Source organism: Nelusetta ayraudi, unplaced genomic scaffold (genome assembly GCF_046127955.1).
Source record: "Nelusetta ayraudi isolate G7.1 ecotype Tasmania unplaced genomic scaffold, CSIRO-AGI_Nayr_v1 ptg000032l, whole genome shotgun sequence".
In the NCBI taxonomy this organism is placed as follows: Eukaryota; Metazoa; Chordata; class Actinopteri; order Tetraodontiformes; family Monacanthidae; genus Nelusetta; species Nelusetta ayraudi.
In genome coordinates this window covers 223,981-236,313 of record NW_027466082.1, presented here as the reverse complement: position 1 = coordinate 236,313, position 12,333 = coordinate 223,981, and the positions used below count along the sequence as shown (strand labels likewise).

Genomic DNA, 12,333 nt, shown 5'->3' with positions numbered 1-12,333 from the left:
CGGTCAGAAAGTTTGCCCACCCCTAGCGCAGTGTGAGGACACGATTTGCTTCAAGCAGAGAACTTTCGTGTCCCTTGTTTCTTGAATAGGTGACACGTGGAAGAAAGAAGCTGATTATTTAAATGGGGAAAAAAAAACACAAAACTAGTTGTGTTCCCAAAATGCTCTCGTCAGGTTCGGCCATTGAAGGCCTGTGTGTCCCCCCCGCGCTGGTTCTCTTCCTCCGTTCTCGCCCGTGTCACCTCACTTTGCCTCAGTCTTGGACGGAGCCCAAACTCGGCTGGAAGCGGACCAAAAAAAGTCTTTGTTTACACAGTTTGCATTGTCAGCGGGCCTTATAAGACGGTGCTGAAAGGACGTCGGCTTAAGCAGGCTGAGCTCTGTTTTCCCTCCCTGTTGGTCCTGGGCTCACCCCTCACACCCCCGGTCAGGCCCACTGCGGGTGCCCTTGACCCTCGGCGACGCCCACAGCTGCCTATAACCTCTTCCCTCGTCTTTTCATCTATAGCGCCCCCCCTCGTCCGCCCAATTAAGGAGCCTGATCCGCTATGGGCCCGCTCTGTGTTATTGATCTGCTGCTGCGGCTGCACAGGAGATCATAAGAAGTTAATTGGAAGTTGATCAACAAAAAAAAAGTGTTGTTAGATGCTCATTCGCTCTCGCAATGGCGGCTGTTCCATTTTTAATCAATGAATCACTTTTTAAGCTGTTGCTTAAAAAAAAAAATGTGACCCCCCCCTCAGCCAAGGGTTGTGTGTGTGTGTGTGTGTGTGTGTGTGTGTGTGTGTGTGTGTGTGTGTGTGTGTGTGTGTGTGTGTGTGCGTGTGTGTGTGTGTGAGGTTTTTCTTCATGTGCGTGTGTTCTTAGCGTGTTTGCTTGCAGGTCAATGTCGCTCTAAGCCCCGAGTGTGTCATAGACGGTGTCAGGCCTCACAGCGTGATCCAGCCACTCACAGGGGCTTAAGAGGAGCCACTGAACCGCCGCCTGCTCTCCCTTGCGCTCCCTCAGGTCAAAGGCCAAGCCGGGCCCATCGATCCCGCTTCTTCTTCCCCTCCTCCCAAAACCCCGACGACCAACTCTTTAGCGCCTCAACCTGCTAACCGCTTCTCCCCCCCCCCCTCCCCCCTCTCTCTCTTTGGCCCCCGTGCTCCCGGACCATCACCGCGACCCGCGAGAAAGGCCTCCCCGTTTTTTTGCATGCCGATCGATCCAGTTGGTGTCCGAGGAGGGGGGGGGGGGCGGTGTGTGGGGGGATAACTGACAACTACAAAGGTCCCCTCCTGACAGGCCCTTGTCAATACAAATTTCCACTATTGATAAGTAATTAAAGAAAAGCCTGAACATACGGACGACAGGGGAGCCGGCTCTCTGAAGCATCTGTTTAACAGGGGGACATTAACAAAAACCCGTCTCGCAGGCACAAAGAAGAAGACAATGACATCATAAAAAAAGAAGAAGATTAGCTGCCCTGCCACCTGAATTTACTTCAGCATCCGCCCAGTTTATCAAAGCGGGACACTTTGGAGCGTTTCACCCTCTGATCAGCGGCCTTCTGCCTGCTCCTAGATGTGCTGGGTTCACCCTCCTATGAGCACTGATAAACGTTGGTAACATCTCTAAATGTTTTCCACTGCTTGACTCAAGTGTTAAAACACAATTCCTATTCACCTCCCCCTATTGGCCGAAATCTTTACTGCAGCTGCAAATGTGAAGACTTCTCCTGCCCCGAAGATTCAGTTCACGTGTTTCTGGATTTGATTTTTCAATCAATGTATTTCATCTTTAATTCCCATAATATACTTGTTTTAATATGTTTACCTTTCACACGTGACTCCAGTGGAGGAGCATTGCGTTAACTATCGAAAACATGTATTTAGCCCTCTGTTTACAGCCTACCACAGACACACTGGGTGTAGCTGATGTTTGTTGTACCTTCCACCCGTCTCGAAGGCCTAACAGGGCACTAACGGGGGTGGTGTCACTAACCTCACTGCAGCATCAGTGACACTGTGACATCACAAAGGGCTGAATTACTTTTTTTTCCCACTTATTATCACACACTATCAGAAAACTTTCTGGCTCTTAAAAATGATACCGGCAATACAGGATAACGGTTTTATAAAATATAAATAAACTGCTGGGTTTTCTGAAACCTTATCATAAGGATTCTTCCCAACCTGGCAACCCTAAAAGCACGAGCCAAGCGAGAACTAAACGACGAATCTCCCTTCTGGACCCAGTGTGATGTGACAGCATCGAGTGGGCAGGAAGTTTTTTTTTTTTGCAAACAACATGAATGTTGAATCGCAGTTACCGACGCTCCTGTTTTGCATTTTACAACTTTTGGTGCCTTTTCAAATCCTTGTCCTTTACTTACTGCTGCCTGACGGCGCACGGTTTGGACAACACGGGTGTTATTTTACAGCATTGGAGGGGGATGAATGTTTCCGCGGTGACTCTTCACATTGTTGTTATTTTACAGTGGTGGGAGCGGCGAAGGCCGTCTAAATCCCCCCCCCCCCCGCTCTTGGTGGCAGGAGTTATTAAACCTGCAGGGCTTTTCACCTGCTCGCCGCTGAGACCGTTGTCAGCGGAGTGACTCGGCCTTTTGTCTTTTATTCGCCGTAATCCGTGCATGTGTAAGTGGATCCTCTAGGAGCTGGATGACTCCCCTTAAGCGGTTTTGAACACTACAGGAGGGACCCAAATCCACTAACTTCTCATTTACCTCTGCACCTAAGTCCCTAATGCAAAACACTCACGTCTCAGTGATTAAACCTGCTGCACCGGGGCCGGTGTCTCGCTCGCAACTCACAAAAAGTGATTGGCTTAAAGGCAGGCGTGGTATACTATGGAATTTTCTGGAGGGTGGGGGGGTCTTACTTGACATTGTGTGAATTTTGATGATTGATGAGTCAAGTGAAGACGCCGTATCTTGTGCCGGGCTGATTCCTGGGCATCTCCGGGGTAGGAGGTAAACCGGGGCGAGGGCCTGCGTGGCCCTCGGAAGGGGGAAATTATCTTGGGGTTGGAGGGGTGATGGTGAGTCAGTGGAAGCGGCTCTCGGATGGGGAGGGTCACACACAACCACACTCTTTGTGTCCCTCTAATCCCCCCAGCCAACACAGCTTTGGCCAGGTTTCATCATGAAAGTGCCATGAAATAACTACTTTTTTTCCCTCTCTCCTCGCAGTAAATCTCCCCTAATCCTGCGGGCTGCGGAGACAAAAGCCTCTGGGACCTAATCCTGGAGCTTTTAGTGGAGCTGAGGGGCAGGCCGACAGAGCCTCTTCTAAATGACTTATTTCTATCAGACACTAATATAGCTTGACAGCCAAGAACGGCGAAAGGAGGAGAAAAGGGGACAGGGGAAAGAAAGAGCACAAACACTTTCACATATTTTGGAAGTCTGAGCTGTTGATTGTTTGCATGTGTGAGAGGACCGAGTGCGTCTGGGTTATCTGTGGACATAACGAGCGGACAAAAAATTTTTTTTTTTACTGATCTTATTTTTTATTTTTTGTCAGTGCCATTATAATGTGATTTTCTTTTCTTTTTTTTAAATGCACTATCTTGGGGTGTAGGAATGTGGTCCTACCTGTAGCATGTTAATTGGCCATCTGATCATTTGTTTAGGATATTTAACAAGTTGGAGTGGTTACTGTGAACAAGTTTGCTATTTTTAAAGTGTTCATTTAAAAAAAATATTTATTTATTTTTTTAAATAGAGGGAGAAAGAGGAAAAAAAATGAAGCGTTAAAACTTTTACCGCATGGCAGTTTTGAAAAATAGAGGTGGGAAAAGTGAATCAAGAAAGAACACTAAGATTACATATATTTATATACCTTCATAGTTTTCTAGCCAAAGGCCATGTTTAGGACAGCAGAGCATATTTGAAGAGGGGACGCAGTGAAAAGCTTCACACCAGCTGCTGCACTTCACTCAAGAAATTATTTTGTCAACTACTGTTTGTGTTCAGCGTTTATGTCTAACAAAAAAAAAAAAAAAAACTTAATTCTATTCGAAAGAATCCTGAATATCATAAGTTTTAATAGTACACACAAGTTTGAATCACATAGACAACAGAAAGCAGTAAACTTCCTGTTGGGAGTTCTTGAAGAATGATAGCATTGTAAGGGGAACCAAATCACGTATTAGAATGAGCAACTGTTGACAAACTAAGATGTCGAAACTTTATTCTACCCAAGTTGCACCACCTTATAATGGTTGCAGAGGCCATAATGCTGCGGATAATAAATGCTGTGTCAAGGTCAGTGTGATCAGCGGCGAAGGGCTGCATTCTGCTCGTGGTTTGGTTTGTCTAAGCAGAGGTGGGAAGTAACAAAGTATATATACTTTGTAACAAAGTATATATACTTTGTTACTGTATTTAAGTTGATTTTACAGGTATCTGTGCTTTACTTGAGTAGTTTTTCGGACATTTGAACGCAAATTTACTTTCTAGGCCTTCCATCGGGACAACATGCCTGTCACTTTTGCATTTCAAAGTGTTTAAAAAAAACAAAAAAACAAATTCTGTGCAAAGTTATTCTCCTATTATCATAGTTGTTGTCACTGGAAGTGCAGCTATTTGTACTATGCTGTTGTGTAGTTACATATGCAACTGGAACATATTTTAGAGGGAGATTAGTTTAGAGTACCTCGGCTTTGGGGTCACTACTTTTACTAACAGCTTTTTTTTTTTTTTTTTTTCCAAAATCACCACCAAGCGTATTCTTTCACTGGTTCAAAAAAAGAAAAAGAAAAACTATTTTTCCTTCAGTACATTTCTGAATCTGTACTTTCTTGCTTTTACTTAACCAAATGAGTTGAATCAGTTCTCTTTCCCCCCCTCGCAAAGTATCCGTAAATTGACTTAAGTAGTGAATACTTCTGCCACCCTCTGCTACCCGGCTCCACCCCTCGGTTCCTGGGAAGACTTCTTCTAATTTAGCTCGGCTGGATTTTAAGAGACGGTTCCCATTGAGCGGCGTTCAGATTAACTTCACACGGTGACAGTTTATGGGCAAAATATGGCGGCTGTTAGCAAAACAAACCCAGGGAGGAGGAGGAGGAGGAGGGGGGGGAGGAGGGGGAGGAGGTGACCCTCACCCCCACCCCCACCATCCCCCCACCTCCCCCGGACAGAGGCTGCGGTCTGGGAGAAAGAGCGCTGAGAAGAAGGAGAGAGCAGCACAATCAAAGGCTGTTATTTTAATCTGTCCTGCCTCGGAGATTAGCCCACCACATTGTTTTAATTGTTTTAATGAAACGCTCGCGTATAGTGGGGGGATCCTTGGCATAAATCTCTCAAGTTCAATAGTTTCCACAAAAAAAAAGAAGAAGAAAAACTCGAGCCCCACTTGCAGCCCTACCCCCCCCCCCCCCCCTTCCCTCATCCCACCTAATCCCAGCTAATACCTTTCTTTCTATTGGCTAATGGCTGAGGGGAGCCTGGGTAAATGCTTCTTAAATAGTCGATGGTGAGAATGGGTTTCGGAGAATCGGGTTCTGTGCCACGGCGAGGATATAAGCCCCCCCAAAAAACTGCACCGGAGCGCACCGAGGACGGCCGGCGGTGCGTAAGGACGCACCTGGATCTCAGGTAAAAAGCCCGGACTGGTTGCACGCTTTAGGAAACCTTTTCCACACAGGGGAAAGGACGGGTGAATTAGATGGGGATGGTTCTAAAAACGAAAGGCAAAAATATGATAATGATTTTTGCTCCTTGTTACAGTTCAAATTCTACCTCTCCTGCCAAAGATAAGAAATGTTGAAAAAAAAAAGAAGTTCTCTTTTTCTGAATGTATATAGATTTTGAAAACGAAAAAGATAGCTCGTCGGTTCTTCCCGAGGTCACCGGTGTTATTAACCCTCTTATTCCAGCATGTTATTACACCATTGCAAATACTCATTTGATCATCAATCGAACTTTTTCTTTCTTTTTTTTTTTTCTTTCTCTTTTTTTTTTAATAGTTTTTCTCCATGTATAGTTTTAGATTATTATTATTATTTTTTTTTTTTTTTTTCAATCCTTCCACAATCCATACTAAAACGACGATCTGTCCATATTTCAGCTTCACTATGAACTCCCTGGATTTCTGCGGGACGTCCAGCGGTGCGGGTGCGGGTGCGGGATACCCCCTCCGCACCGTCAACTCAATGCTGTTCGACTTGCACCACCAGATGGCGGAGCAGTACCACGTCTACTCCGCTGCCAACCCGGCTGTGCACACCCTGTCTGTGGCGGAGAGACTGGCAGGTGGGTTGGCCGACGCACTATTACACAATTGCAACATTATGTCTCGACTGCAGTGATATTTTTTGTTTGCAGTTCGTTCCGTTCTTTCATACGTTGTGATGTATTCCGCTCCTGTCATTATATGTGATAACCTTCGTTGTTATTTTGTGTTGCATAAAGTTGATAAAAAAAATAATAACTTTCACGTGAGCCAATGAAATGTGACAGATTAATTATGGCACGTAATAAAATCATTGCACATTGATGTAAAAGTGGTCACTGATGTGTTTAAATCTGAAAAGTAAATTATGTTTATAGTGAAGAAAGACAACATTGTTGTGCTGCCTCTTTTTCCACCTGGATTTCCTCTTTCCAACTGGACACTTTCATGAGTTTGTTTCAGTTATTTTGCCTCCAGACACTGGCATTTGTGAGTGTCCATACACACAATGGCACTTTTTAGGTGGTCCTGTAAGTAAGCCCGCTGTGAAATGCTCCCTCAAAGAGACCTCGAGTTAAGTTGTCTGTAAAGGTCAGACACACAAAATAGGAATGTGGGAGAAAATATCAAATCTCCTTCCCACCACGCACTTCAAAATTAACCCGGCGCGCCGGACGGAATGATTTCACTATTGAAAGCTCAGCCATCCAGCTGCCCGGCAAGGTTATCTGAAAATACCACGCTGGGGAGAAGTGATGCGCTGACTCACAACGTATTTCGGTGATGACATATTGTGCGTCTCTCTCTCTCTTGCCAGAGCTTATTCTGGAAGCTCGGTTTGGCAACCAGCAGAAGCAGCGCCGAAGCCGCACCGCCTTCACCGTGTCGCAGCTGCAGGCTCTGGAGAAGGCCTTCCAGCAGACGCAGTACCCAGATGTTGGCATGAGAGAGAGGCTGGCTTTCTCCATCAACCTGCCCGAAGCCCGTATACAGGTGAGAGAGCGCGCTGCCCGTGGATGTGAGGATTGCACTGGTTGTACTCTAGGTGTTTAACAACTTGATGACGTTGAATGGTCAAATAAAGTTGGCCTCGCTGGAGTTTCCTGATGCTTCCAGCACATTTACATATTTGGAACCTTGTCAAGTTACACCGGAAATATCAACTCATGCATTAAAAAAAAAAAAAACTATCAAAAATGATTCTAATTTCTAATCATTTCTTGATTTGCTCTCAGATGATGGGATGCATTTTTCTTCCTTTTTCTGTTCTCCATCTTTGAGTGCATTTCTATTAATGTCTATATTAATGCTTGTTTTCATCTGTGCTGTTTATATGTGACTATCGGTTCTTGAGACTGTTGTTCATTAGATTTGATTGTATAAATGCTCTAAATTTATTATCAGGTATTGCCTTTATATCGATTTAAAAAAAAAAAAAAAAAAAAATCTGTCCTCTGCAACTTACCCCAGAGTGTAAGTGGTTCTACGGCACCTGCACACGAGTCATGCTCTTTTGCTAAACGTCCCTGTTCCCTCTCCAGGTGTGGTTCAAGAACAGGAGGGCAAAGTTTCGTAAAGGTCAAAGGTGCTCCCCGCTCTCCAGAGACCAGAGTCTGGAGGAGGCGCCGCCGCACAGCAGCAAAGTGGGACTGGAGGACTTCAGGCCCGACGGCAAGCAGGAAGTCAAAGTCACAGACAGCAAAGTCCCTCCTCCTCAAGCTGATCCAATCAGAGAAGTCTGCCCCCCTCTGGCCGTCGTGGACTCTGACGTCTCGCGTTGCCCCCTGCGCCTTCACTCCCCTCCTCGTTTCTCCTTCCTACCTGGTGACCGCTACGGCCACGCCCCCCGTCAACCTGTCGTAGGGGTGCTGTCGGCCGAGCTCGCCCTCCCCCCACTGTTCTGGCCCATCATACAACATCAGAGCCCTGCCGTGGGGCTTCACCCGTCAGCAGTTAGTAAAAACTGTAGCCTTTCCCTACAGACTGCCTGCACCGGTAAAGCTGTGCCTCACCCTCACCTGGGGCTGTAACTGAAACACCTTTATCTTGCTGGACTGAGGCCTCTGCTTTTCTGTTGAAAATACCTGCACCTATAGCTACTGCCTGTTCATAAACTGCTTATTCCAAATTATTCACAGATGGCAGGCAATGGATTGCTGTTTGAAAAGATGCAACACTGCATGTTATATGGCATATTTCTTTTTTTTTTTTTTATAGTGTTTTATAGTGGGACAATTATTTGTGATATAAGGTTTTATCCACGTGTGCATGCTTGTTAAAGGTAAACTTTTATCAAATCTTTTATTTGAAGCTCATTTTCAACCAGTAAAGTATAGCAGATCGTCAAAAAAACAAAAAAAAAAAAAATACAAAAACTTGCCTTTGTTCCATTTTATGAGTTTCTAAGACTGCTGCAGACAGGATCATTTTCACTCACTGCAAGATATCTGCCCTGTACTGTAACTTAATAAGGGACAATATGACACACATTTTCAGATCTGTATTTTTTTTCATCCTGGATACCTGTTGGGTTGCCTCACATTACACCCTAAAACCCCCAATGCGTCCTTGTTTTAATCCTCTTGCTAAAACTGATGCTTTGCTGTAGCTTTTACATGTTTGTAAGTGTACCTGGCTGGTGGTCTTGTAACTAGCCTGAGAGAAGTATCAGCATTAGCACCAGAACTGCCTTAGCACACACTTTCTGTAACATGCTACGCCAAGCTAAAGAAGTAACAAGTGGACATTTTTTGTTTGGACGAGGGGTGGCACTTCAGTATCATTGAGTCATTTGACAGCATGATCAGCATTGTTATCATTGTTACCGTTTTAGTTTTTCATTTTGAATAATGTACACACTTTTTTTTTTTTTTTTTTTTAATTATAAAATATCATGACTGTAAAATACAATTGTTACATTAACTGTAAGTATACCAGAGAGATTATTGATGCCTCAATCACCTTGTAACTCTACGTGTGGCTTTAAAAGGAACAAAACCTTGGGCTTTACATATTCTCAGACAAGTCGTTAGATAGTCAAGGGGTACGTGATGTATTCAGGAACGTTATCCCCCTAAACTGGACGAATAATTGTTAATGAAAAGGACTCAAGATTTTTTTTTTTTTTCCTCGCGGCGTCTGTTTTCAACCTGTCGACCTGTCTGAAGCGACTTAGAAATAACATGCGCACGTTTGATTTTTTGATTTTTTTTTTTTCTCTCTCTCTCTCCAGTTTATTCGCCAAACAAGCAGCGTAGCAACGTTTTTTTTTTTTTTTCTAACGTAGGTCGGGTGGCGTGAGCGAGTGTGACGCTGTATTTGGGAGCAGGAGGCAGCGAGGGGAGGAGGGCTTAAAGAGACAACGGCTACATTACAGCAACTTGGACGGAGGCGCCGCCGTTGAGAACGGTACCGACGAAGGAACGAGAGCCATGACATCGACTGCGTTTCGATAGCTACACTTTTTGGAGGTAACTTACTCGCCTTAGGCCGCTGATATTCGTGCGTAGCGGCTGCCCGCGGAAGCAGCGTCTCGTCGCCGGGTTAGCATGCGGCTATCGTCGGTAGCTTGCTAAGTGGCTAGCTGGCAAAGCTAAAGCGGTAAGCGATCTCGGGCAGCCTGTTCCTGTGCAGCCGCTTGTTTAGGATTAAGGAGTTGCCAGTGTTATGCAGAGTTCCGAACACCTGCTGAGACTTTGCACGCACGTCGCGATCGAGCAAAAGAAGGATTAGGGGAAACGTACGATTTTTTTTTTCTTTATAAACAAAACTTCTCTATTAGAATTCCGTGTTCAAAGTCTGTCATCCTGACCTTTTCTGACATAAAAGTCAAAGTATCGGCACCCCGCAGACGCACCAGTGGACACGTTCTGACCCAACACTGACTGATAATGTTGCCTTCCAAACAACTTTTAAGGTGTTTCGAAAATACCCATCTGAGTTGCCTGAAATTCATACGGAGCAATTTACGTCGCATCCCATCCGCTGCTCTGCAGAATAATGCATCCACCCCCTAACCTTCTCTCTGGACAGTTGAGCCTCGAACGCTGCTGTCATTTAATGTCCATGGCTGGCTATGGCTTGGCGTTTAACATCTTATACATGACTCGGTGTTCTCGGGGTAAACACAAGGGTTGCCAACGAGTGCAGGCTGTCACCAAACTGCCCACTAGCGCTCCCTCGCCTCGGCTTCATTTCCAAACATGTGTACATCAAATGGCTTAATCGGAATATGGTTCTGTGACGGCTCGGACGTGTAAGTATCCGCTCCGTTATGGCCTGCAATCACAAAAAAAACCGGGGGGGTACCGAACGGCAGTAGCCCAGTCAAGTCATTAATTATTATTCAGCCTTTAGATTTGGTGGCAGGAGTCCCAGTACAACAGACCTGTCACATCGAATAGATGCTGTTTAAAACCAAACATCGGTTGATCTGCCACTCGTACTCAAAAAGGCTCGGATAATTTATGTTGTTGAAAATGCGAAATCAAAATTAGGCCCATTTCGTGTATACCTACATGTCGATTTGGGAGATTGGTTGTGCAAGTAGCGCTTTACCGAGCGCGCTCCCGACCTGCGCACGGTTCTGGCCAGGCATGCAGAACTCTGTGTAACACCGGCAGCGGCCAGGATGATAGCCATGGCAGTGATCTGAACTCAAAATCAATATTCAGGTAAAACGACGTTCATGTTTTACGTTAAGTCGTCAGTTCGCAGTCGGATGATAGGTAGCAACGATGTCATACGGAATCGTTACGCATTAGAAGTTGCTAAAGGAAGAGCTTGACTGCATAGTAGCTTTGGGAATGGCAGTCAGTTGATATATATATAATATTTATATTTTAAAATGCTGCCTCCAGTTTCATTATTTTTATTTTTTATTTTTTATTTTTTAATATGCACGACTCTTTATCTCCTGCCTGGTTTCTTGTAGTAATGTTTATACGCTATCTTGTTGTTGCATCGTTGGTTAATCTGTTCTATGAGTACTGGGCCAAGAGGAGCGATGTATTTGGAATGGGCTAGCGAGGCTAGCACCAGGTACAACTGTGTGCCATGAAGATTCAATGCTAGCGTCTCAATCGATTGAATGATGTTTTTTTTCCTCCCAATAAACTGAGGGCCCATTGTGTTTTCCTTAAAGAAATCAAAGAAATAGTGTCGCCGATATAGCAGGCTACGTTTGAACAATGCTAAGCTAACTTGAGCGTTGCACTAACACCAAGATAGCTTCACAGTATCTGGCCTTGTCCCCTCCGATCCAGCTAATATAGTTCGGTGGTTAACCCTGGCTTCTCATCAGACGCCCGCATGTGTTATTGTGCCAGTGTCTGTCGCATTTTACTTCCCCGTGTCACGTCGTGTATTAACGTTGGGGTCGCAAAGCAGAAAGCCACCACTTCCATTCACATTCGGCGTCGGCATTCAGGCGCTAGTCGGTATTCAGTTAGCCTTTGCCTGGCATTTTACATTTGGCTCCGGGAGACGGCTGCGTCGTAGCACGATAATGCGAACTTGTCAATCTTGCCAGGTCGAGTCGAGGCTCTCTGATGAGTAAGTACATGCGACATTTACAGCGCTTGAACCCGCAACTGCGTCGTGTTGCCACCGTCGTGTCGTCTCTAGCTAACAGTTGACGGCATCGTTGTTGCCGGCGGACCATAGACCCTCAGATACCCCACCACCACCACCACCACCACCACCCTGACAGTCTCAGCGTTCTCCCTTTTCACAAGAACTACTTCTAAACTCAAACTCCGTGGCGCTGTAAAGGCAGTTTTCTAAGTCCGCGAAACGCTTTGGCCGCATTCAACAGCTGATTGAAAAGCACAAGGCAGCAGCTTCCTAGAATGTCACAGACCAGACACCTGAGTCAGTGTTGACATTAATATTCAGCGTGCTTCAGCCCCCCTTTTTTTTTTTTTTTGGATAGGATGGCACGAGACTGTCGTTCCTTTTTTTTTCCCCCTCATGCGTGCTGATGACAAATTAACACACGTCCTTAAGTGGATTTTCATAGATTTTTTTTCATAAATTATTTACCCATCTTGGGTTTCAGGCTTCCGTTGCGTCTGTTTTGACACAGGTTGCCTCCTCAAGAAACTGTTCCCTCGCCACACGATTCTTGAATAACGCACTGTACTGTATTACC

At 45.3% G+C, this 12,333-nt stretch overlaps 2 protein-coding genes across 8 annotated transcripts in view; both read left to right on the top strand.

The window, feature by feature from the left end:
* Positions 1 to 5,307: 5,307 nt before the first annotated feature.
* Positions 5,308 to 8,476, top strand: dmbx2 (diencephalon/mesencephalon homeobox 2). Its single transcript, XM_076031202.1, has 4 exons — positions 5,308 to 5,605; positions 6,078 to 6,262; positions 7,000 to 7,175; positions 7,724 to 8,476. The coding sequence occupies exons 1-4, from the start codon at positions 5,481 to 5,483 to the stop codon at positions 8,210 to 8,212; spliced, it is 975 nt and encodes a 324-aa protein (XP_075887317.1). The 5' UTR covers positions 5,308 to 5,480; the 3' UTR covers positions 8,213 to 8,476.
* Positions 8,477 to 9,493: 1,017 nt separating this feature from the next.
* csnk1g2b (casein kinase 1, gamma 2b) overlaps positions 9,494 to 12,333 on the top strand; it is a 28,838-nt gene continuing 25,998 nt past the window's right edge. For 4 of the 7 annotated variants that reach the window (XM_076031226.1, XM_076031224.1, XM_076031225.1 and 1 more), the window contains exon 1: positions 9,494 to 9,652. The gene's annotated coding sequence lies outside the window, so the exon portion shown is untranslated. Of the gene's footprint in view, positions 9,653 to 10,063; positions 10,438 to 10,717; positions 10,856 to 11,591; positions 11,736 to 12,333 lie in introns of those variants that run through there. The other 3 variants (XM_076031222.1, XM_076031221.1, XM_076031223.1) reach the window with 3 other exon arrangements.

Bases quoted from the DNA above. Each gene is read 5' to 3' on its own strand.
- dmbx2 (XM_076031202.1), top strand. From the start codon at position 5,481: ATGGTGAGAATGGGTTTCGGAGAATCGGGTTCTGTGCCACGGCGAGGA. The intron at 5,606-6,077 runs GTAAAAAGCCCG...TCCATATTTCAG, and splicing joins AGGACGCACCTGGATCTCAG to CTTCACTATGAACTCCCTGG. The intron at 6,263-6,999 runs GTGGGTTGGCCG...CTCTCTTGCCAG, and splicing joins TGTGGCGGAGAGACTGGCAG to AGCTTATTCTGGAAGCTCGG.